A 26,680-nucleotide genomic window follows, 5' to 3' on the forward strand; every position below is an offset into this window, starting at 1 on the left:
CGAATGGAAAACCGCCTTCCGCACTAAGTATGGACTTTTCGAATATCAAGTGATGCCCTTTGGCCTTTGTAATGCCCCGGCAGCGTTTCAATATATCATGAACGATGTCCTTCGAGAGCTGATCGACGTTTGTGTGGTCGTATATATTGACGACATCCTTGTGTACTCTGCCTCAGAACAGGAACACGTAAAACACGTTCGTGCCGTACTTGAGAAACTTCAGCAACACAAGCTGTATGCCAAATTAGAAAAATGTTATTTCCATGTTACAGAGGTCGCGTTTCTAGGGTTCGTTCTAACGCCAGGTGGAGTGCGAATGGATTTGCGGAAGGTAGATGCTATCCTTAAATGGCCCTCTCCAACTTCAGTGAAGGGAGTGCAAAGCATGCTTGGATTCATAAATTTCTATCACAGGTTCATTCCAGGTTTTTCACATTTAGTACATCCCATCACATCCTTGTTACGAAAGAACAAGCGCTTCCAGTGGTCTGACAAAGCTGAAAAGGCCTTCCAAGACTTGAAAAAGAAATTCAACTCGGCTCCAGTTTTAAAACATCCGCGCCCAGACCTCCCCTACGTGGTAGAGACTGATGCATCCAGCTTGGCGATGGGGCGGTTCTTTCTCAGAAAGATCCCGAAACAATTCAACTTCATCCGGTGGACTTTTGGTCACGAAAATTCACGGTGCCAGAACTGAACTATGGTATAACCGACAAGGAGCTTCTGGCCATCAAGGCAGCATTCAAAGTGTGAAGACATTACCTGCTTCGGGCCAGGCACACTATCACTTATTACCGATCACCGAAATCTACAGTACCTCAAGTCAGCCAAGGCCCAGTCCTCTCGCCAGCTCCGATGGACTTTATTTTTTGCAGAATACAATTTCGTGATTACGTACCGACCCGGTTGCCGAAACGGCAAGGCTGATGCACTGTCCCGTATAGGGATGGAAGAGGCATACTCAAATCCGGATCCCGTACCCATCATCCCAGGGGGAAGAATCCTTGGAATCGTCACTTCACTAACCCTGGACGACATCCGCAAGGAAATCTCGCACCTCTTCAATTCTGAAGCTTTACAAGAGTGGTCAACCAAAAGCAGCCATCATTCTGTTATTGAACACTTACCTTATTTTCAAGGACGCCTCTACTTACCTAGTAAGGAACTGCAAAGACAGGTCATTTCAAATTATCATGACTCATTTATGGAAGGCCACCCTGGAATTGTAAAAACAGAAGCCAAGATCAAGAGACATTTTTGGTGGCCAACATGGCAAAAAGATATCAGACAATTTGTACTATCTTGTGGCATTTGTGCGCAGAACAAGGCCCAAAAAAAGAAACCACCAGGTCTATTATAGCCTTTGGACATTCCTCCTACACCCTGGCATACGTTATCCCTTGATTTTTATCACAGATTTTCCTCCCTGTAACGGCTTCAACACCATATTAGTGGTGGTAGACTTGTTTTCGAAAATGGCCCATTTTATTTCGTTAAAAGGATTGCCCTCTGCTTCAATTTTGGCAAAGGAATTCCTAGAACAAATTATCTGGATACACAGATTCCCCTCTGTCTTAGTCTCAGATCTGGGCAGTCAATTTATTTCACAGTTTTGGAGAAAATGTTGTCAGTTGGCCCAAATTGATGTCAGACTTTCAACCAGCCACCATCCCCAAACGGATGGTCAAACCGAGAGAACCAACCAAACATTAGAGCAATTGCGAAGATGCATGTTGCATCAAACTGAAGGCAATTGGAAGGACATTTTATGGATAACTGAGTATGCCTACAATAACTCTTTGCATTCCAGCACGGGGTAAACTCCATTCTATAGAATATATGCAATACATCCACGAACCTCAGAACTCGACCCACCTCAACATTTGGAAATGCCTGCCGGAAGCAGTTTGCACACAACCATTACCCAAGCCTTCAAGAGGGTAACGGAACATATGAAACAAGCTAAAGAAAGATACAAGAAATCTGCAGATCAACATAGGAGTGAAGCTCCTAAATACCGGATTGGAGATGAGGTTTGGTTAGCCTCCAGACATATACCACTAAAAGGAACCCACACATTCAACCCCAGGTATTTGGGACCATACACCATCAAGGCCGTCATCACCCAGTGGCAGTAATACTGGAGCTACCTCCAAACATGCGAGTCCACCCCATATTCCACGTTTCCCTTTTGAAACCAGTACAACTAGGAACTCGGATAACAAAACCGTCAAGACCTATTTTGGTAGACGGTGAACCAGTATTCGAGGTGAAAGACATTCTGGACTCAAAAGTGGGTCAAATCGAAACTTTTCTATCTAGTTGACTGGAAAGGCTATGGTCCCCAAGAAAGGTCATGGGAGCCAAGTGACAACGTTCATGTACCCCGCCTAGTAAACCGGTTCCATTGAAATTCCCCGACCAAACCCGGACCAGCGAGACAAACCACCTTGGGAGGGGCCTTGAGGGGGAGTGCTGTCACGGTCCTTACCCCCGCACATTAGGTGCAGACCAACCTGCCCAGGACTTCGCCTTCCATGAGGGCCTTTAAGGCCCCAAAGACTCTCTCAGGGGCCTCCTGGACTTGGTCCCGGCGCCGTTGGCGCCAGGCTCATGCTGCCATCACCAACATGGCAAGTTTCAAACTAAGTGAAGCACGTGTGGACCAATCTCAGACAGGCTGAAGGGACTACTTGCCTAGGGAACTATTTGCTTGGGTGTGGTTGCTGGGACTACTTTACCTGGGGACTACTTTCTGAAGACTATATAAACCACGCCTTTAGTACAGAACACGCTTCGCGTTATTCTGCACTCCTGCAGCGTAACGCTCACTGTGTCTGTTACCTTCAGCCCAGTCTGCTACAACGCCAATCCAGTTTCTTTGCGAGCAACCTGCAAAGGAAGGAAAAGACATCAGGTTAACCGCGCTGGTTAAAGAATCCACATCGCGATCCAGCGCATCGTTCATACCTACCTGAGAGCTGCTCTTCCCGGCGGACCAACGAACCTCCATCTCACGACCGCCCCCATCTTTCGCCCGCCTCTCCGGAGTCACCGCGCCTGTCGGATGCAAGAAGAAACATCAGGTTAGCACATATTGGGGAAAAGCAACGTTGCACAGTCAACTCATTGCAGCATCGCACTCAACTGAAGACCGCTCCTACTAGCGATTCTGTTAGTCTTCACCACGCGGTCTGAGGTACAGCATCTGCAATACAAGAGAAACAGGTCAGTCGCACAGAAGAGCAATAGCACATATTAAGACTTATTACAGAACGCCGTTGTGCACTTTCCTTTTCTTGGAAAAACAACTGTGTTTTTCATACTTTGGCATCAAGTGGAACCCTACAAGGGAAAGACAACAAAGTGAAACTTGGGGAAATTTGAACTCTTTGGCGAACCACATAGATGGTAAAGACTTACCCATTGAATCAACGTTGCAGAGACTCGACAGGATCAGTGAAGTAACTGGATCCTAGAACTCTACGCACCCCTGCATACTGTTGCAGGATGGAGAGCCTGCCATTCTTAAAACGATGGTGAGACATAGCGGAAGGGGGTTTCAGAAGACCACGGGAGGCGCGTGTGTGTCTTCCGCCTAGCAGTTGGGTAACGTTTCATTTAACCCTTTAGGCGCACCTTTGTGACGGCACAGATACAGAGGAGACACGCAAAACCATTTAACATCAGATCTGCCAGTCCCGTTCTGCACCCCTGTGGAGACCAGGTGAGCGTAACACTAAGTGGAGGTCAAAATTACCTCCATGTGGTAATGTTCCAAATTAAATGTTCACCTCCTTGATGTGGGGGAGCCTGGGAGACTGAAAGCTGAAGCCACCACAATCATAAATACAACACGGTTGTACTTATAATTGCAGTGGTTTTTCTTTTTAAGTTTCCCGGACTCCCCCGGGCTGGAAGAACCCGGGAAACTTAGAAAGAAAACCACAGCATTTATAAATACAACAACGTATTTCATAATATTTCACATATCTTATCTTTACAACGTTGTATTTATAAATGCTGGTACTTTTGCTTTGAGTCTCCCGTGCTACCCCGGCCCGGGGGAGCCTGGGAGACTCAAATTGAAAAAGCTGCTGCAGTCATAAATACAATGCGGTTGTATTTGTAATTGCTATGGTTTTCTTTTTAAGTTTCCCGGGCTCCTCCAGCACGGAAGAGCCTGGGAAACTTAGAAAGAAAACCACAGCAATCATAAATACAACCGCGTTGTATTTATAATTGCCATGATTTTGTAAGGAAAAGAAATAAAATGACACTTACAGGCATGCAGCCTTCCTGCCTGCATTCTCTGCTCTCCGGCAATAATGAAGCAAAAGCCACCTACTGGTAGCTTTTGTTTATTACAGCTGGCTGGCTTTGCTTCATTTGTGCTGCGAGGGCAGAGCTTAACACAAGCACAGGAGGCTCAGCCATTTCACAAAATGGATGCCTCCAAGTGCTTGACATTTTTTAGTTTGAGCCTCATTTATATATATTTTTGATTATGGGCCATCTTTTTAGACAATAACATGTTAGTGACCTATCCCTTTAACCCCCCAAATTCCAGTGTCATCCTGGACAAGGCACCTCCTTACCACCTCTTCATTCCTCTTCATCCGTCCTTCCCTCAACCAATCTCAGGTAGGCCAAGCACCTGCTGCAGCACCACCACAGTCTAGTCATCCCATGAGGCTCGCGCTGAAGAACCACCCCATTTCTCTGAACCATTGTCATGCAGAATGCAGGCCACTTCCTCCTAAGCAGTGGCCGCTACCTTAGGGGTCAGATTATCTGAACGAACGCAATGTATAAGATTTGATCTTGGAACTGAAGGTCTTAATTAGAGCACAAATATTTGTGAAAGACAAGGAAAACCGCTCACAGTTTGATCTATGATTAGACTATGTAAAAAACCTGTCCTGCAGTACTGGCACAGGATAAACCATGCGCTCATTCAAAGGTAACCACCATCTATGCGTAAAAAGTTAGTTTCATAATATTTCACATATCTTATCTTTACAAGTCATTTAACATTGTTTTCACTGTTACAAATCGTTTCAAGGATTAACACTTTCCAAATAGTCATTTTTCCTTGGATACAATTCTTATCCACATCCACAAAACCTTCATTTAAATCACATTTGTGCTTCGTAATATATTTAAGCTAATGTGTTTCACAGCATATGTCTAATGCCTATCAATGACTTATGGTGAGCTTCTTCAGGGCTTTAGAGTATTCAAATCATCAACTGAATATCTCCAACTAGATCACAAATGATTACCATCAAAGAAATCCTTGGGTCATTAAGCAGAAAACCCCATGACACGATTTAACAAAAAAGTTGAAAATAATTGAGAACATGGTCATTGTCAAAAAGCCAAATATATCAACATTTGAAACTACTGGACAACTAATTACAATCCACACTGTACATGTATTCCCCTGGTGCACATCCTGCAAATGTCAGCTGTCGCATGTCTCTTTGAAAGTAATCTTCCCAATATAACTATACCACATACCATGTCTCAAAATTATGTTTTTGCATAATTGTCTCAAATTCTTCTGAGTACTTCTTCAGTTGTGTGCTGTTGAAAAGAGCAGTAAGAGGTATGTAAACCTTGTGTGAAAGTCTACTAATAATACAATAAAAATATGGAATCACTGAATGTTACTTGTATTATTTTCAATGTTCATGTTTTTTCCGCCCTGTAAATGCGATTACGAATCACGTTTTATCTGCTTGTTTAAATCTGGTCACAGACACGCTTTCGATATTTCTTTCGATATTTCTTAGATCAAACATATTAAGGGCTCAAATCATACATGGATTTTCAATGTACCCCATTTTTAAGTATATATTCTCTAGAAGCATTATAACAAGTACATAATTCCATCATTTAAAGTGCAACAATGAACTTGCCTAGTTTTTCAGTTTGACTTTCCTTCTGCTTGAATACATGCAGCATAACTCCGTGCAAACTTGTGTTCCAGCTTCTTTCGGATGCCATGTTGTATTCTTATTTGTGGTGCTCTGAACATAGAAGAGGGATTAGTTCTTTTCTTGTCGTACCCTCTACTCACCATCTTGATGTTTTTCAACCATGTACAACAGGTCCATACTTTATAAACAACATATTTTCCCTCAATCATAAAGTCAACATGTAAATGAATAAAAAATGTCTCTGTGACCCGATTACATTTTAGGGTATGGGCTGTCCTATTATTTGAAATAATAATTTTGCACAAATATATCTTTAGTAATTTATTAATCGTCTTACCTCATTATGAACGTGTATATTTGCCACAAGAATCCCCTTTCATTATACAACATACGGGTTGTTGCCATCCACCTTTTTGTGTTAATTGATTATATAAAGATATAAAGGTTGCCCCTTACCATTCTTTCCCGGTCAACCATCTTAGAATGCACTTATAACCAACTTCCACTGGGGCCGTATTATCACTCTCACTCATGGGTGTTTTTATTGTATCTTGTGGCCAATCTTTGGATAAAACTCGAGCACTTATTTTGTGAAGATGTGTTCTTCTTTACTTCGATGCTATTTCATTGTATGTCGAAATTGCTTGTGCATCTTTACTGTTCTATTCTCTGGGATTGTCACTATTTGTTTTTTAATGAATCCTCCTAATGTTCGCCCATAGTTGGAATCTTAAGATTTCTAGACTTGCCCATATAGTTTTGTTGTCTGTTTGCTAGATCCTTTTTCCAGATTTGAATGGTTGGGTAGTTGGCATTACTAGTGTGAAATGTATGTTCTATAAATCTGGGAGCATTGTCTTTTTATAGCAATACCACAATATAATAATTATTAAGGCCTTTTTATAATGAGGCTGATTCCTTGTAAAAAAAATAATTTTACATCATTAGCCCTCCAACAAAACTCCACAAATAAAGTGGATCTTCTTTCTGTCATACATTTTCTCAGTCATCTCTTCTTGAGCGGCTTTCAATCCTCTTATTTCCACAGTAGCACAGTTCTTCTACATTTGCGTTATATTCCATTCTCCAGTGTTGGACTAAAGGTTATCGAACATCATTCATTTGAATGGCACTTAAATGTTCAGTGGCCTGATTGTGCTCCCTATATATAGATGTTTCTGTTTTGCATATACATCCAATCACCATAAAGGACAAACCTACTATTACAATTAATGAATAGTGTAATCTGCATTTGCTTTTTGTGAATATCTTCAAAGATGTGCATTTTATTCAGCATATTTAAACAAACGACATTGTATGTATATGTGTGAACCACTAAGCAATTTATTGAATTACTTTTCTTTTCAGTTTGGTTTGTTCCGAGTTTGCAAAATGCGTGGTCAGTAAATTACATAATGTTTTCGCTTTTCTAAACACTACTTTAGGTTTTTCATTTATAAATGAGGGTACATTTTTATCTCGCAGCAAAGTATCCCAATGTTGTTCAATTAACGTATTTGCTAAATAGCTCTGCATTATAATTAGTAATAAACCAACAATGTTAATTTATTTTTCAATTTGATTTTAGGTGTTACTTCTGAATACTTTCTATTTCTTTTCAGCACATGTATGTATTTGTCATCGTAGATTCTGACTCTAGTTCAGTTCAAGATTCCACATTGTTCATCAAAAATGTTTTTAGTGCAGTTTCTCTAAGCTCTCAAACTCTCCTCTGTTATAGTTCTAATGACACTCTTCTCATGACAGCTGGATGCTAGTAATGTATTCTCTTCTGTTACATTGCACAAAAAAAACGGGATTTTAATCTTGTGTCAATTATAGCGATTTTGTAGATGTAAGGACTATCTCTGTGTTTTATCATAATTGACAGTGAATCTCATATTCTGTATGTTACTGTTCAAGAGCTCTAGCTGCAGCACCCAAGGCTCCAGGATTTACACTATGCATAAACACCCCCACCCACGCCGTACTCTGGACTGGTTGGGAGACCTTAACTGTGAAGTCAATATCACGGGTGTCTCCCCCTGGTCCGATCACTTTGTTAACTTTGACATCTCACTTCCCCAGAACGACCGACAGGCCGGCACCCCCGTGGACCTTACGTGGGCAAGAAGCTCTCGTAAAATTATTAAGGACACAATCACGCCACTTCTATCGAACCTCCGCCCGACCACCTTGCTCCTTGGGCTGATAACCTCCGGCCGACCACCTTGCTCCTTGGGCTGATAACCCTGTGGCTCTAGCTGAAGTCTATCTCAAGACATTGGAGACAGCAGTGGACACGGTTGCCCCACTGGCACCAACCATGTAAGGCAAAAGTGCTTTCCCACACCAACTCCTGGTTCACAGAGGACCTCAACACCTGAGAGCCAAGAAGCGCCAGGCAGTATCATCTTGGAAAAATCACCAAACAGCTACCCATAAGGCCCTGTAGAAGTCCACAGCCAGGACTTACAAATAAGTCATCACCCAGGCCAGGTCCACTTCCTATAATGTCCTAACACGATGGCGCTTTTCATCATTATTAAGGAACTGGAAGCCTCGGCCCCCTACAGCCCCCCCAGCATTATCGAATATGAAACCTGGTGTGCAAATATTCAAGAGGCCCTACTAAAGAAAGTTGTCGCTAAGCAATCTTCCGTTAAAGGCCCTCTTCTTGCACCACCACAACCAACCCACCTATACCAAACCCCCTTCTGCTTCCGTATCATCTCAGAAACAGAAGTGGGCGTCACCCTCAAAAATCTAAATCTCTCCAGATGTAAAGGGGACACCTGCCCCGTCCCTGTCATAAATGAATGTGCAGAAGCTCTTGTCCCCTTCATCACTAGCTTCATTGATGCCTCCTTTTCCTCGTGTGCGGTTCCTACCTCAAGGAAGGAAGCTTGGGTACTGCCCTTCCTGAAAAAAACTGTGTTCGACCCAGCCATGCCCAGCAACTATAGACCCATCACAGCAGTCCCAATCCTTCTCAAAAGCTTAGATAGAGCTGCGCACTTACAAATCCAACACTATCCCGAATCCAACCAAATACCAGGTCATGGAACGGAATCAGCTCTGCTGGACCTTTAAAAACCAACTGGATTCTTTCAGAGATGAAGGCAAGCCTGCACTCCTGCTTTTGTTAGAATTCTCAGCCCCCTTCGACCTAGTTGACCACAACATCCTCTGCCAGCATCTCACCTCAGCGGCCAATTTCTCAAAAGAAGCCACATCCTGGGTAGCCTCATTCCTGGCTGATTGAACAGTAAGAGTCTTCTCAGAATTTGCTTGTGTCCCCTTCTTCCCCATCTCATGCAGTGTTCCCCAGGGCTCCTGTCTTTGCCCGACACTTAACATATTTACTGAACCCCTTTTCGACCTACTGGTTTCCGTTGACATCCCCTTCACTAAGTATGCCGATGATACCCAAATTCAGCTCCCCCACACTGGCAACTACACAGAAGACTCCCAAACCCTCAATTCAATCTGCTCAGCTATCCTGGCTTGGATGGCAGCCAATGGCCTTTGCTTAGTGATGAAAAGACTGAGATCCAGATGGTCAGGCCTCCTTCCCCAATATACTAACTTAAATAACAACATTCTCCTGATACCAGTCTCCACTTTAGTGAAGACCCTAAGCTTCTACCTGGACTCTGCACTCTCCCTAACACGTAAGGTCAATGCCATTCGCTACATCAGCGGCTTATACTACAAAGCTCATCAATGCTGCCAGACCATCCTTGCCCCCGCCAATTTCCTTACCATTGCGAAAGCCATCATCAGTGCCAGACTGGATTACTGCAACGCCCTTTTCGCCGGCACGTCCTCACACAGCATTCACAGACTGTAAGTGATCCAGAACAAGGCAATCAGAGCAAATCGCATATCCCCAGAAGAGAGCACACTTCTGAAGCAGGAAGAAATGCCCATTTTCAAAACACTTTCGATCACACACTGATGCCTTTCTAACTCTGCACCTCCCTACCCTTTCCAAAGTTTCACCAAGGTTCAATCCTCTACACCCACCAGAAGGGCCTAAGTCCACAGACTTGTCCTCCCCAAATATAAGCGAGCCAAAAGTGGAGGCTCCAGGTTCCCTGCCGTAGCCTCCTGCCAATGGAATTTACTTCCACCGCATCTGAGAGAGGAACAATCATACAGGGCCTTCAGAAATGCCTTGAAATCCTGGCTTTTCACTTAGTACCCAAGGCACTGTACCTACTACTACTCGCCTTTTTTCCTTCCCTTTTCTCCACAATGTAAAAGTACCTTGTTGTAACAGTGCCTCAATGCCCTCGGGTTCTATGCACTTATAAATGTAAGAATGAAATAAATAAATAAAATAAACAGTTTTTCAATTCAAGTTCTGTACATCCACAGATCGGTGCAATAGCATCTATATATCTGGTCCATTTTATTAACTTGGGCACCTGTTAATCGTTGTAGGATGAAACATGCCAAAATGATTTGCGGCGTCCATGATTAGCCATACCAATAAATCATTAGGTGGCAAAAAATTCAAGTTGTAAGTTACTAGCCAGCCATAAAAAAAGTAATTTGCCACCTCAAATCTATAAATACAGACAGCACCTAATTTCTTACTCGCCAGTTGTCAAATATCACTAGCCATTGGCGAGTGCACATATTGCCCCCTGAAATCATTATATTGTTTTTGACACAACATTGCTGCACATGGAAGGAATTTGCGTTGGGGCCTCTTGATTCAATGCGTACTCGCACATGCTTTTTTGGAAGCACAATAGATGACACAAGCACTTGCACTTCTTTTAAATGTGTGTGATGTTGGTTACTCAGGCAGTGGCATTCGTGCCAGGTTGATTGGGTGTGGTGCAATACATCACCGGCCTTTGCAGAGGAGGAATTTGCGCTGGGGTGGCTTGACTATTAAACCATCACTGCTTGCTTCAACAGGTGAGGATAGGTGGCAGATAATGCAACAAAGCACAAGCAAGTTTGTTTGAATAACACACTATTACAGCTATCTCTGTCTGAGGCATATGAGGCATTGCGTAGAATCAAATAAGATGTTCCCAAGGACCGCTGCCAAATGTGGGAGAGGGCCCTGGAACTGTTGCATGGTTTACAGCAGGAACACCTTCTGCTGCAATTCTTTGATGTGTACGAATCATGAGTGCCACCATGGTTCAGCACCAGGTAGCAACCAGAACTGGCACCCAAACCATGGCTGCATGTACTCGTACCGAAGAAACACTAGTTGAGGTGGCTACTAGTTCTTCGAATCTCCTCAATGGCTTGTTTGTGTCTGACACTTAACTTTTGCCTCATCCACCCCCATAGCCGGCCCTTCCCTAACATTTGAATCTGACACAAGTGGAAATGTGTCCTATGTTTCATCAGGTATTACCCAAATTGTTCGTTTACAATTGTTCAAATGAACAATTGACCGAATTTACAAGGTCACAATTGACCTTTTCACAATTGACTATATATATATATATATATATATATATATAGGTTTTGGGGGGTTTGGTGTTGGGTGGGGGGTTTCCCCCCACATATGTTACAATTGACCTTCACAATTCTGTCAATTGTAATTCGAACAGTTGTAAAACGAACAATTCGTATACAACCTTTCATCAGACTAGGGTACATGCCCCAGGGTTTTCAGGGGATCCGGTCAAGTACAGAGAGGGTCCATCCACTGAAGCTGTTCCATAAGGGAGAAGAGCGGTAGGTCACGGGACGCCAGGCCTTTGCCAGTCCCCCCTGTTTAGAGGTGCAGACTGTTTCTTAGCCTGGAACACCAACTGCATCTCCGCAAATCCCCGTTCAGTGATTTTGCCAATTTTGGCTCAATGGAGCTTAGGGATAAAGCTTCTAGCAGTGCTACATTTCCTCTTCCTTACGTCCTGCTGGAATCGGAAGAGATTGGGTCTTGTAAGGTTTTAGTTTCAGTGAGGCAGAGTCCTCCGATACCAGTCAAGTAGTCACCCTGGCGATGGTTAACTGCTAGAATGGACACCTTGCGGGACAGCGGAGTATCCTCCTATTGGTGGATTGAGTCTCCCATTCTGGACACTGTGCCAAAAGATCTCCTAGCGGCTCTACGTACATATTAAGGAGGATCAGAAAAAATATAGATGTCTGGGGCACAACAGGAGACAGCCAAGGCTGCAGATCTGGAAGACTTCATCTGGTTGAAATGGCTTTGCACAGAGAAAAGAGATGCAAGCAATTCAAGAATGTTGACGCCATACTCTGTGCAAAAGATTGAGTACGCCTATGGACCATGGTATTGAACACAGCTGATGGCTTCAGCAGCGCCAGAAGCAGGTTCCCCCAGCATCTGCAAGGCATTGTCTACCATTTAATGGGAAGCTGTTTTAATACATCTCAGTCAAAAGCATTTCCAATAAGGCAGCACTGTACCTGTTTTGTATTGAAAAGACAGCTATTCAACTGAAGCTGCATTGAGAATTTTGCTCCCAAAAAGGCATATGGCGATTTGGTCTGTAATTGCTCAAAGCATGTGCCATCTAGATTACATTTTATCAGAAGGGGCAGAATTCTACCCGTTTTCAGATTGGTATGGGAAAACGGTTAAAAAGGCATTTAACATACGTGATATGGGATATATTTATTTCTCCTCAAAATCCTTAATCACACTTGCATGTACAACATCGATAAATGGAATACATTTAAAAGATTGAATGATAACATTATTTTCATGAATACTACTAGATCGGGGACTGAAGAATACATATTATACTGTGGGTGGTGGGGATCGAATGTGGCTGCGATGAGGAAGGATTGACAATTTTACTGGTGTGAAATAGCAAGCCTGCTATGGTTTGTATGGCTATGACCAGAATCTGGCACAGGGCTATGTGAAATGTCCCTCTTTGCCATACCACTGTACCAAGTGGACTGAATGATTCACACTTGTCTCATTTTTGCCACACTACTGCGGGAAAAGAGACGCATACACACATGCGCTCTTACACACACGCACACATGCCCTTTCACACCCAGACACACACGCACACACACACTCACAATATAGGAGCCCAAATGGAGAGGCATTTCTTGATGAACCCAAATTCATGTTTTACCGGAGCACCTTATCCTGGTGGGACTGATTGCAAAATAGAATGACCAAAATTTTGCTAATTATTTATTTTATATATTTAAATACACAAGGAACAATGCTGTTTTGATCACAGAAGAACGTGCAATAGATAAGAATTCAGATTTGACGGGAAACCGTGAGCTTCTTACAATGGGATGAGTTGGAGGGCCATTCTGACTAGGTTGTGGAGGGGAATGAATTGAACATTCACCGGGGACATTACCTACGTGGACATGTATACATGCATACAATACATAAGTGGACTTTCATTTCACTACGCTGTAGAAGGTTACAGGCACAGCAACCATATTTCAACAACACTTTCCCACCATCACTAGGCAATCTCGCCTAGTCTAATGATAGTCCATATTGCCACGTTTTTTTTCCTCTGACACTTGCATCAACATTTCCTGGTTTTAGGATCCGAACGTGGAGTAATAATGCAGACAGTTCCCTCAGCCAGTGCATGAGGTGGGGCACATCGTATGATGCTGATGTTTTACTATTATCTTTACAGGTCCCTGCATCAACAGCCTCACCATCCGCCATGTCACTGGTGTGTGTTGTGGCCAGGGCTGAGGGCATGAAATCGTCATAGACCGGGCCATTCCACCCAGTGAATGTATCGGAGATCTTGCCCCTCCATTGTCTGGCAACTCTTGCACCCTCTGTCAGGGGGCCCTTGGGTGCCTTCATCTGTTTCCAGGCCCTTCGAGATAATTGAGTTGGAGAGGACCTCTGAAATGTTGTACTCATGTGCACCAGCAAGGCAGGTGCATTAGAGAGTCCTTCATAATAATACCCAGCTGGTGAGTTACAGAGAGTTGTAACCTCTTCTCAGACTTCAATTGTATGGATTCTACTCCTACAACAGGGATCAGATGTATAAGTCACTGGTCTAGGTTTTGTTCAGACAGTTAACTGTGTTTATTTATAGGGTCTCTTTCAAGGCGTGCATGCGGTGCGCTGCATGTTCCACAGAGGATAGACTTTAAAAAGTCTGCAATTTCTTTATGCCCTTACAATTCCTGCCCTCGCTTGAATCTTTATTCTTCAACACCCAAAATATTACACCGAACAACGCCATGTCTTCTTTCGTTTCTTCTTGGATATACATTTTAATTGTGTGAATTTTAAACTTTTGAATTTTATTTTGTTACATATTTTTTAAGAAGGGAGGGAACGAGCAAACATAATCAACCCACCCATACAAACAAAATAAAAATAAAGATGCAGTTCCTTTCTCTGCGGTGTTGAATGCGATTTTGGCAGCGTTTCAAAAATCGCGGAAGCCCGCTATGCCAACTCCCCTCCTCCACTAGCCATTTTCCCAGGCTATTATTGTACCCATACACTAGGCAGCATGTTCCCAGGTGCTGGGCAGTGTTGTCCTGTCTCTAGTACACGGACTCTAGGACCCACATGCTCTAGGATACTGCCTCAATGGGTCTGGGCCGTTTCTGTGTAAATACCAAGTTGTTGCTGCAGAAAAAGGATTCGCACGCTGGAGGGACCGGTTTTGCCTACAACAGTGACATATTTTACCAGTGCCCTGTCCCTGTTCAGCCTTCTCTCTTCCTCACTTGTTTGGGTTGGATGGGTGGACAGTGTCATACGGTTCCTTTTACCAGTACTGCACACGGTTGCGGAGGGCTGTTCTACCCAGTAAATGGCTGGTCACGGTCTTACTCCCTCCTGATGGATGCATGGCACAGGCTGCAATCAATCACTCCATCCTATGCTATGATAGGTTATTTATAACGTGCTTAATACCCACAGGTTTCTAAGCGCGGACCCAGGGATTGAACCTGTGGTGCTCCTGCTTCCAAGGCAAGCACGTTGCCCCTGAGCTATCCTCCTGAGACAGCCGATAAAATAAATCTCCTCAGACTCCTTGCCGCGCTCCTATTGGCGGTCATACCCCTCATCACACCGATTGGTGACCGGCTCGCGTAGCCGGCCCACTTTCGAAGAGTTCTATGCCTGTTGTCTGCCGACTCTGCCATCTGCCAGACCCCCTGGCCATCTAACATACGGCCACTAAGGTAACTTTTCGCGCCCTTATCTTCATTTTACGGCAGAAACCAAAACCAAACAATCTCCTCTATAAACATACCTACAGAGCACGGATATTATGACGGCTCACACTTGCACTTTATGCCTAACTGTAGTATTCCGATTTTCTGAGGTGATACCAGCGTATCTTCCCTCATTGTGATGCCCCAACTCCAGGTGTTTCCCTGAGTATTTTAGCCTCACTGTAATGCCATATTATACCTTCTGGTCACACTTGTGTCACTCAAAGCATCACTCGTAAGGTTTACCTGGTGCATTTTATGGCACTTTGTATGCATTGCTAAATGCACCAATAGCAATAGATACCCTAAGTGCATGAAATACTATTGCCCTAAGTCACTAAACGTTAACCCCTGCCTTCGCCTGCCCTTGTTGTTGCCTGTGTTGCACACACCGTAATCTTGCTGATTCTTGACCACTGTGCCCATTTCAAACCTAATCATTGTAGCCTGTGCCCATTGTGCCTTTACCATTTGAAGCTTAGTCCTTGGAGCCTGTGCATATGCTATTTGTAATCACTCATGGTAGCCTGCGCCTAGTGTAGTGCAACTGTGTTGTGCCTTATGGTCGCTCAGAGACCACTAGGTTATTGTGTTGTGCCTTATAGTCGCCCAGAGACCACTGTGTTATTGTGTTGTGCCTTATGGTCGCCCAGAGACCACTGCGTTATTGTGTTGTGCCTTATGATTGCCTAGAGACCACTGTTATACCGCAATAGTCGTATCTAGATGTATCTACATCCTGTATTAGGACCTATTGTCTCATAGGTGAACTGCCGCAACAGAATCTAGTTGTGTCTACATCCTGTATTAGGAACTATTGTCCTGTATTAGGAACTACTGTTTCTTAGTTAAACTGCCACAGTCGAATCCAGATGTGCCTACATCCTGTATTAGGATCTACTTTTTCTAAGGTGAACTGCCTCAGTAGAATCTAGATGTGTCTACATCCTGTATTATGAACTATTGTTTCTTGGTTAAACTGCCAAAATTGAATTTAGGTGTGTTCTTATCGGCATTCCTGACTTGCTGATACCTAGACACCACTGTCTTAGTTTAACGCAAATGTGCTACAATTTGCATGCTATCTGCCATTTGCTAAAGTACTGCACTTTTACTTTGTATATTCCCATAATGCATTTCCCATTACTCTATACTGCTCTATTTAGATCCATACTACTCATCATAAATTCAGATCTATCTACCTTGCTCCCTAACTTGATCCTACATATGCCAATGTTCTACCCCTACCAACCAACTGACATGATTACCATTCCTTGCACTGTTACACAAAGGAACCTCAAACTCTGTGCCAGACTCCCAAGACTCTATGACCCCTTACCCAAATCACTGCCCAGTAATTGTAGGGCCAACCCTAGCCGTACTAGCCCCTCTCAACACCCTCTTCAACTTAACAGCAGACTCTTCCGAGAGCCTATCTCCACCCAGAAAGATGCCCTCAAAATTCAGTCACCACCGGTGAAACCAGCACAACCTGGAATTAAGGGTGCACTTATAAACGCGCGCTCTATGGCAGCCCATGCAACTGATCTAGCTGACATACTGTACAACGAAGATTTAAACTTCCTAGCCATTACTGAATCTTGGCTTCACCCAGCAGCTGGACCTGCAATTATGCTACCCTTACCTGATGATTACACATTACTAAGACTCGACCGTACTACTACCAGAGGTGCAGGTCTTGCTATAATAGCCAAATCTAAACTCACTCTGAATTGCTCTCCATCCATTATCTTAGGATCTTGTGAATCCCTAACCGCCAAATTAACGTTATCAAAGACACAATCTATATCCATCCACCTTATATACCGACCTCCAGGCCCCTTAGGGTCCTTTGAGGAAGACCTCACTAACATCATCTCGAACAATCTTAAGAACCCATCCCAAAGCATCCTACTAGGTGACTTTAACCTTGGACTTAATGACCCTACTGATGCCAATGCCACACTAATCAACAACACATTAGAGGAATTAGGCTTTATCCAGAAGATCACAGAGTCTACCCATATTAAAGGTAGAACTCTTGATTGGCTAGCTGTGCACAATTGTCCTATCCTGGTCTCTGCTATATATTACCACAGCCTTGGACTGACCACCACCTGATTACGTTCTCACTAGAGGCACGACCAGCACAAGTGATCAGCATAGCCCCAGCTGCCCAGACTAGAAACAAAAGAAATATCACCTCTGAAAACCTCATTCCTTTGATCTTACCGACCTTGAATGCTATTCCTGACCACTAGGACCCCTCCATCATGGTAGATTTGTATAATAAAGTTATGCTCTCCTCCCTCGACATCATTGCACCTTTAAAGTTGAGAAAGAGCAAACCCCTCAAACATGTTAACACCTGGTTCTCCCCCCATCTTAAACTCCTCAGACAGGAGAAACGACGCTGTGAAAAAGTTTGGAGATCACACCCCACTGAAGGTAACAAGAATAACTTGAACACACTAGCCACCCAGTACAAAAAATAAATAATTCAGGCCAAACAAATGTCCTATAACTCCCGAATTTCACTTGCCAAATCTAATACCAAGGAGCTCTTTACTATTTTGAAAGAGGTAGAATCCCCTGTACAAACGCCTGACTCCTGCCTTAAAGATAAAAATTGGTGTGCAAGCATTCAAAATGCCTTAGCTGATAAAATCACGTCCTTGCAAACTAAGATATAAAATGAAGAAGACTCACTTCTCCCAACTATCAAAATGAATATCACCAGTTCAACAACAGAACTTCCAACCCAGCCACCCTCCACTACTCCCATTCCCCAGTTCAACTTCCATAAAGTCACTACCAAAGAGGTTGAAAAGGTTATCCTCACACTCAAACCTTCAAACTGCCAGGGAGACCTGTGTCCTGCACAATTGATAAAGGATGCGGTGCGTGAACTTGCACCTTTCATTACCAAATTAATAAATGCCTCCTTCACCACCAATACTATCCCCAATAACCTGAAACAAGCGTGGGTCCTCCCCCTCCTTAAAAAACCTAGCCTAGATCCCGCGACTCCTACGAACTACCGCCCTATTACTACAGTACCATTCTTACTTAAAATCCTTGACAAAATAGCATATCAACAAATTCAATATTACCTCGAACACTTTCACCTTCTAGGAGTCCGAGACAGTCCTGCTTCAGGCCACGGCACGGCACCGAAACTGCTCTCCTGGATCTCAAGACCCAGATAGACGAGCTGAGAGACAAGGGAAAGACTGCATTACTGCTACTTCTTGATCTCTCAGCCGCCTTTGACTTGGTTGACCACGAGATTCTCTGCAATCACCTACAATCAGCAGCCCACTTCTCTCGAGAGGCAACCGACTGGATCCAATCCTTTCTCAAAAACCGCACTATGAGAGTATTCTCCCCTTTAGTAGCTGCCGACCCCACACCTATTACCTGTGGCGTACCCCAAGGCTCCTGCGTCTCCCGCACCTTGTACAACATCTTTACAAAGCCCCTTTTCGACGATCTAGATGGTCTGGCTATCACCTACACTAATTATGTGGATGAAACCCAGATCCTCATCCCGCTGACGGGGGACTATGACAAGGATTTGGCCTTTGTAAATAGAGTGTACCTCATCATTCAGACTCGGATGGCCACACACGGTCTATGCCTGAAGGATGACAAAACAGAACTCCTCATTCTCGGCACCCCCTCTAACCTTACCAAACTAGGCCCAAACTACTCCTCCCTTGTAATCGACAACAAGATTACAGTAGCCAAAGAGGTCAAAACTCTTGGCTTCAACCTAGACTCGACACTCACCTTCTCAAAACAAGTAAATGCTATGGCATCCGCCACAGCATATACATGCAAACTTATTAGAGCAGCCAAACCCTTCCTCTCATCGTCCAACTGCATTACACTAGCCAGAGCATTAATATTGTCCAAATTGGATTATTGCAATGCCTTGTATGTAGGTTGCAATAAATATATCGCCAATAAAATCCAAATCCTCCAAAATAATGCTCTAAGACCCGCCTTGAGCATCCCGAAAAAAGCACATATCTCGGATACTAGAAGATCTGTCAACTGGCTATCTACCAAAGACAAAATCTTCCTCAAATCTGTGTCCTTGACGCATAATTGCCTCCACCAGGCAGCCCCTCAATACCTAATAACTAGACTTACCAGACCTATCTCCTCCCGACCATCCAGAAAGGCCAATTCCAACCTCCTCCTTGTGCCCAGATTCAAACGGATGATGTCTGGGGGGAATAGTTTCCGCGTCAAAGCAGCTCAATGTTGGAACTCACTACCTCCATCACTCAGGGATGACCTGCCGTACCTACAATTTAGGTCCATGACTATCCACTGGCTCAAGGAACATGATTTTTAATACACTACTAGGCCATGCCTTACCACAAATCCTACAAATCTCGTACACTAATGCTTACCTTGGCCTATTAGAGGCTACTTGTTTGATTACCTCTATATATTGTATACCTTGTTTGTGTGTTACTTGATTGTCCATTAATGTCTAGGTGCTTCCAGCAATGTAACCTCTGCTGACCTACCTCTGTTGCTATGTAACTAAGTTTTTACAATCCTCTTGTCACTTTTTGCGCCTTGTTACCCTTTGGGTTAGGTGCGCACTATAAATAAACAAACAAACAAATAGTCACGGAGTTTAGGGCATGATGGCAAATGAGGGTGGTGTGCAGTCCTCATCCATTTACTTTGAAAGGACTCCTGGGCCTGCCTTACGGTTCTATATGATTATCTCGAATATTAAAGGCTGCACACAAAAAAGACAGATTTCTTCTTTTTTTTCTGCCGATTTTCGCGCGGCCTTGAATATTGGAAATACAATAAAATGTCCCCCTCCCCCGCCCTTCGAAATCAGGGATTTCACCCCTAAACCTTCCATCAACATCTGCCCCACCCCAAACTCGCCTCGCACACCTTTACCCCTGGCTCATATACAGGTACACACAAACTTGCATACACACACACACAGACACACTCCTTCTCCCCAGACCCATCCCCACCACAAACACTGTCCCCTTCCATACACACACGCACGCAAACACTTACATGAAACCCGTCTTCCCCTGCCCATCTCGGTCAGCCAGACAGCCGCTGAATGCACTCTTGTGCAGCAGGGGCATGACAGTTCAGTTTTAGAAAGACCACTGTGACTGTTCTAAGGGCAGTTTTTCTAAATCGGTCTTTTTAATTTTCACAAAAAATAAAATACTTTTTCACTTCATACCCTGCCTTACACCCTCATTGGTTCAGTGCCTCCCTCTTCTGTATGACTGGCTCCACCGCCATCTTCTCCACCATCCTCTTATCTGCATGCTGCCCCTCCACTACTCCATGCGCCTCTGCATTTCCTCCTCCGCTACTCCTGCATGCTTCTTGTCCCTTTACCCCGGCACCACCTTCACCTGCATGCTCCCCCCCCCCTCCTCATCATTCCCAGCCCCATCCGGGCCACCACCAGTCTCCCATAAACCCCAGAAGCATATGTTGCAGGGAGAATGTGGCAGTTTTTCTGTGTTCCTCATTTCACAAAATAGTCGAACTGTGGCTCTCTCTCTTCAGATGTGAGGTAGGAGGACATTTCCTCATTTACCTGCACCCCTGCATCAGTCGCTCTACTAACCGATGGGCAGCACAGCACATTGTCTCCCAGCCTGCCCTTTAATTTGTATTTTAATAAACACAGCAAAAGTTTCCCTAACGAAATAAAATAAAGTTGCCTTTCCAAAACCATACTGCGGTCGCAAAGCAAAATGGCTTCCCAAACTAAGGGGGAAAGAAATAAGGTTTCCTTGCAAAAATGTCAACGGTACTACACAACACGCAATCCTCCTCCTTGGCACATTCACTGCTGCCGAATCTCAATCCAAAATCACTCTAGCGTCTCCTACTTTGAGGGCTGCATCAGTTCTACATCTCCTTCCTGCAGTAACCGTCCACCACAAAGGAAACCGGAATTTGCAGGTTCCTTACGCAGGCACCTGCAGAGCTGGAGTTTCTGGCGCTGTGCTTTTTGGGGTCGGCCGTTTGGGCGCAGCACCTTGGCTGTAGATCTGTTTTAGGCACGTCCTGTTGCATACATGCCAACCCTCCAGATTAAGGTGAGAGACTCCTGATTGTTTTGATTAAAAATATTGCAATTAATTTACTTACTGCCGCCAAAAATAATGAAATCCCCCATGCAATACTATGGGAAAATTGCTGTCTCTGGCTTTCTGTCCCAAAATCTCCCTCCCAGGTGCTCGAGAATGTTGGCAGGTGTGGACTGGGCTATAGGGAACTCTGGAGGTTTCCCAGTAGGCCTCTACACCGTGGGCCTCCTTTTGTGTTTTATTTTCCAAATGTTCCTATAGGAAAAGGGTTGGGCTTGATGAAAATGTATACTATCGGACCACTTTGAACATTATTTCCAGGGCCTCTTTTGGTTCCTGGTCCAACGCTGAATGTTGGCATGCATGCTGTTGGCCACAGCCAGTAGGGCCAGGAATGTGCTTTTCCATACATGTGAAGCCTCCCGATTTGGGCTGGAGACGACTGATTTTTATTTTATATATTTTTTTTACCAAAAAAGTGCGATTTTATTTTTGCTTTTCCACTCATTAAATATTTTTCACCCCAATTCAATCCAATTGGAAAATTCACTTCTCCCAATTTCTGTTACAAAATCTCCCTCCCAGCTATGGCAAAATGTTAGCATGCATGCTCTTTGAATATATTGTCACCCAACCTATTTGCGCATGGAGCTTGTAGTAAAGTACAGCTCCATGAACTAAGCTGCTAGCGTTTGCTTAAAATGTCACCCGAAACAGTGCATTTTTGGTGCTTTGGTTTAGAATATTTAAAAAATAAAATTAAAAAAAACAGCACTAACCAGATCTTCACGTCTGCACCCTGCTGGCTGCAGTCAATGGGGTGCGCCTAAACGACAGGTGGCGAAAACCTGCACCTAAAACACCTTTCTTTCCACCTAAATCCTCGCCCGCGTGTCCGTATCTCACGTGAACATCACGTTTTCATTCAAATCCTCTCGCGAGTCACCTGTGGTTCCATCGGATGTGCCCCGAGGTATTCGCGAGCGGGTTTGGGGGCGTTTTGTTGAGGCATCTTTACAGGAAGTCTTTTGAAAGTCGCATTTTTAAAACATTCTGCTGAACGTTCATGTCCTAGCGCGTGCGTAGCCTCGTGCAGAAGGAATGAAGCGTAGGTCGTCAAGCTCCTGCGCTAGAAACGTACGCACTGGCCGACGTGAAGGCGTGATGAACAGACGCGTGACATGTCTCATACTGCAGGGAATGTGTCAATACAGATTCTTGAGTTGTACGTCTATTATACTTTACCAGGCAGCGATAATATATGAGCATCTTCGATCCTCTTATTTTTCTGGCCTTTATGAGTAAGGCCCACCTCTGTCTAATAAAAACATGCCGTCATCACGATTTTGCCTAATCCCCTGTGGTTGCAGCATTTTCTGATCCGGCAGATTAACCACGCACCGCGTTTTAGAATGTTGGATGTTTTTGAGCAGTTAAAATCGTGTTGGGTGTTGGGCATTTGGAACCGCTTTGATAAAAATGACACCTGGTGCTGTTTTCTAACGCGCGCGTGCTTATCAGCTCTCTCCAGGCTGATATGTTTGCTTTGTTACTGATGTTCCGCCGCTGCGCCATGAATAAAGAAAAAAAAATCCTCTTTGGGAGTTCACTTACTATTTGTGCTGCGACACGTGCATGGCAAATTGAGATGCTTGCTTTGACAGATCTAACCCGCTTCGTTGTTTGTCTCCAGGTAACATGCACGTGTCCCTGGCAGAGGCCCTTGAAGTACGCGGAGGGCCACTGCAAGAAGAGGAAATCTGGGCAGTGTTGAATCAGAGTGTGGAGAGCCTGCAGGAGCTGCTCAGAAAAGGTAATCACTCCCTTCATCGTCTTGATTGGAGGAAATCTGAAACGCTGTCTTGCAAAAACTTGTTTCTGAGCCAACGTGCCTTCCTCTACCCCTATCTAATTAGTTAAGATGGCAACCGTGGAGGGGAAGGGTGTTTCAAACTAATTGATGCAACCAAGTGTAGCGGAAGCATGAACCAAACTAGAGGTCTCCAGGAGGGGTTCAACCTGCCCTCAACAGGCCCTCCAAGATCATTTTTAAAATAACCGATTAAAATATTGCATTTTCAGCATATTCTTTGCAAATTGGTACAACTCCATACCAGGGGTATCTTTCTCTCTGGGATTCTGCTCTCCTTTTGGGTCCCTGCCCTCCACACAAGATCCTTGAATGATTCATAGCCATCTCCATCAAGCACACATGGACATCAGCCTCTTACAGACTGATCAATCAGGCGTCGGACCTAGGCGATGCACTGAGCCGGCCATCATCCAAGTTGTAGGCAATGGGTTCCACATGTTCAACGATGGGTACTCCTGCCTGGGGAGTTCATCAAACTCCCCATATTGAATCGCAAGGGTAGCAGGCCACTGGGAACGCCGATCGGCAGGATGCCTCCTGATGTGCCTCCATGAGGGCTGTTGATGTGGGATCATGTTGGGCCCATTACCACAGAGGGAACATGATAATCCCTACAAAAAGATATATACAGTTGGTAGGCAGAATCCTGTGTAGTTCCTTTGGGGAACACTGCAAAAAGATTAAGACTACAGGAGTAAGCAGTAAACCCAATTGGTAGCAATCTGTACCACCCAGATTTACCTGGTAGCTGTGGCTGAGCAGTCAGACTTCTCTCAAAAAGAGTAGGCCGTATACAGAGGATGCACAATAGGGCTAAAAACACAGTAGAGCAAGCAAACACTGACCAGAGCTTGTTATCAAAAGTATATAATTATTTATTTAACACACACTTTAGAAAATATACTAGCACTATTAATCAAAGAAAGTTCAAAACACAATCAGAAAAGTATACACACCTCCCTTAAGAATTATTAGACAAGTCTAAGTCAAAACACCACTTTTTGTCAAAACAGAAGTGAGCGTGTAACTTACATGGCACTCCAATAATTAAGGAAAAGGGAGAGAAAAAGGCAAGTCATGAAAATAAAACAGTTCCCAACACTTTTAAAAGACCAAAACAAGTTAAAGAAGGCAGAGTCTACTGTAGAGCCAAAGTTCGTAGGCCAGGCCCACTTTAAATGGAGCAAGGTGAAATGTGCCCAAGATCACACAGTTGAGAAATGCATTCAAGTCTTTGTTAAAATGTTCAAAAGAGGTTGGGTTGATTCCGAAGGTAAAGTTAGAAGGTCTGGGGGCCAACCCAGTTGGAAAGCCAAGGATTTAAGGGTCACCTTTAGCAAACCGTTGAAAGGGAGGCCAGGTGGAACACAGTAGCTTTAAAGTTGAGGAAGCTCCAGCGGTGGCAGTTGTTCCTGGCAGCGGGTTCAGTTCGTGGTTTTGACCAGGGGAAGAGAAGATCTCGTCGAGGAGGAAACTTGGAGTCGTTGCACTGCCCAGGGAAGAGACCAGCCGCGGAGTTCGTTCGGTGAAAAAGGTGCGTTCCTGTTATTCGCGGCCACAGTGGTGAAGCTTGGCTATCCGGCCGCCGGGGTGCTTGGCACGGGCGATTCGACCACGAGACGTTCTGGAAGACGAAATGGCGAACTGGTTGATCCCACCAGCTCAGAGGAAGAAGACTCTTTCAGCAGAAGATCTTCTCTTGTCGTCGGGAAAGTGGTGAGGTCGTTGCAGCAGGGCTCCACTGGTGGTGTCGTCGTTGCAGATGGCTCAGCTTCTCCCCTCTTTGGATTTCTTAGGTCCTGTGGCGACCTCTCAAGTTCCAGTCCCAAAATCCCTGCTTTTATGCGAAAAACCCCCATTCAACAGCCTAGCTGTCACTCATACATGCTAATGAGACGGGTGGCTCACCACTGGGCCAATCAGAACAGAGTGCAACTTGAGTTGCTAAGGCAACGCAGTCCAGGGTGCCAATTCCCCCACCCACACATCCTGTGGAACCGAGACAGAGTGGCACCAGTTGGAGGGCTTCTGTGGAGAAGCCCGCCAAAAAGTGGAACAAAGGGCCCGACCTTGGTTGGAGTTACAGAGACGGACACTAACGCCATTTTAGAAAAGAGTTCTGGCAAAAAGACCCAACCGGTGATTTAATATTAAATAAATAAACCAGCGGTATCTTTAACATTGCACCAAAAAGTGGTGCGTTTAAAATCAATGGGAAAATCCCATAGGAAATATTCCGGTGGAATATTTTACGTGGTAACCACTGCCACCAGCCAGAAACTCGACAAGGGGGGACTAGACAGTGCCCCCTTGGAAACAGACCCAGGGGCAATCAAATTAACCCCTTCCAGTACTTTCACAATACGATGGTTTGTAATGGTTCTGTTCACAATTTTGGACTAGTAAAGTCAATGGTGACTTTACATGCCCTGGGAGACAGTAGTCAGTCCCAGGGTATGGAGTCTATGTTTGGGGGTCACTATGACACCCCTGTGTTACTGCACTGAGGGTGCTGTGTAACACATACACTAAAACAGATGATACCCTATGGAGTAAAAGACCCCATAAGCACACAATAAGTCAAAGACATACCTCAAATCATGCCTAAGAGTGGGAGGAAAAGAGTCTCACTCTTAGCAGGAGAAAAAAACAAACCCCAAAAATCCAGCAAAGCTGCTGGGGGACTCACTAGGTTTTGGAAATTAGCCTTATAAAAGAATTCTCTCTAACAGTTTGGGATGAATTGAGGAACTTCAGGTTCCTGTAAACTCCTACAGCATACAGCGAATTCATAGAGATTTCCCGCTAGGCCTCTGCATCATATGCCTCTTTTGTGTGGTTACCGTTTTTTATTTTTTGCAACTGTCTCATGGGAAAGGGTTCGAGCATGCTCCCACTGTGTAATTTGGGACCACTTTGAAAAGCATTTCCAGGCTCTATGTTGGTTCGGAGTCCACCCCTGCCTATGGCATGAATACTTACAGAGGACAGAACAACTGTAAACTTACTGAGCAGCCCAGCCCACTTTATCAGATGTGGTTCGCGCTGCACAGCGAAGCCACAGCAGTTCATCTGAATGAGAGCACGGCCTAATTTCGCAGGGACCTTGATATGTAAACATACCTGTAACTCAAATGTGTGTGTCTGAAGGAATTTTAGGATGAGCGTTGCATGCTTTGGTAAGAGCCAAGATAGGATTGAGTCTGTGCCACCCTTTAAACCTTCACTGGCCCTCATTGGGAAAACTCTGCCATTATATATTTAGCCAGCCAGCCTCTTGGATTCACATTTTTGACCAAGGTAGCTTGTTGGGGGTACAGAGGGAAAGAATAAAAAGGGCCTGGGAATGGCCAGTCTTGGCAGAGATCCTAAGGGAGTCGGAGGTGTCTGACTGTGTTCCATTAATATAACGGGCGAGCACCAGAAAGCCAGGACTGAGGAAGACCTTTGCTTGGTGGGACCCTGTTAGGCTATGGGAGATGTTGCTATGTGTCTGGAGAAGCAGCCAAAGCAGATGCTGAGACAATACAGGCCCAGTGCTTACCTTTGTGGAATTGGGGTTA

The 26,680-nt window shown here is 44.4% G+C and overlaps 1 protein-coding gene across 6 annotated transcripts in view; it reads left to right on the forward strand.

Moving 5' to 3' along the window:
• PTPN13 (protein tyrosine phosphatase non-receptor type 13) overlaps nt 1-26,680 on the forward strand; it is a 1,388,150-nt gene that overhangs the window by 184,903 nt on the left and 1,176,567 nt on the right. For all 6 annotated transcript variants that reach the window (XM_069630435.1, XM_069630437.1, XM_069630436.1 and 3 more), the window contains exon 2: nt 22,938-23,057. In XM_069630435.1, coding sequence (XP_069486536.1) covers nt 22,943-23,057 — 115 coding nt within the window. In that variant the 5' untranslated portion in view covers nt 22,938-22,942. The remainder of the gene's footprint in view (nt 1-22,937; nt 23,058-26,680) is intronic.

Source organism: Ambystoma mexicanum, chromosome 6q (assembly GCF_040938575.1).
Source record: "Ambystoma mexicanum isolate Mex_15411 chromosome 6q, UKY_AmexF1_1, whole genome shotgun sequence".
NCBI lineage: Eukaryota > Metazoa > Chordata > Amphibia > Caudata > Ambystomatidae > Ambystoma > Ambystoma mexicanum.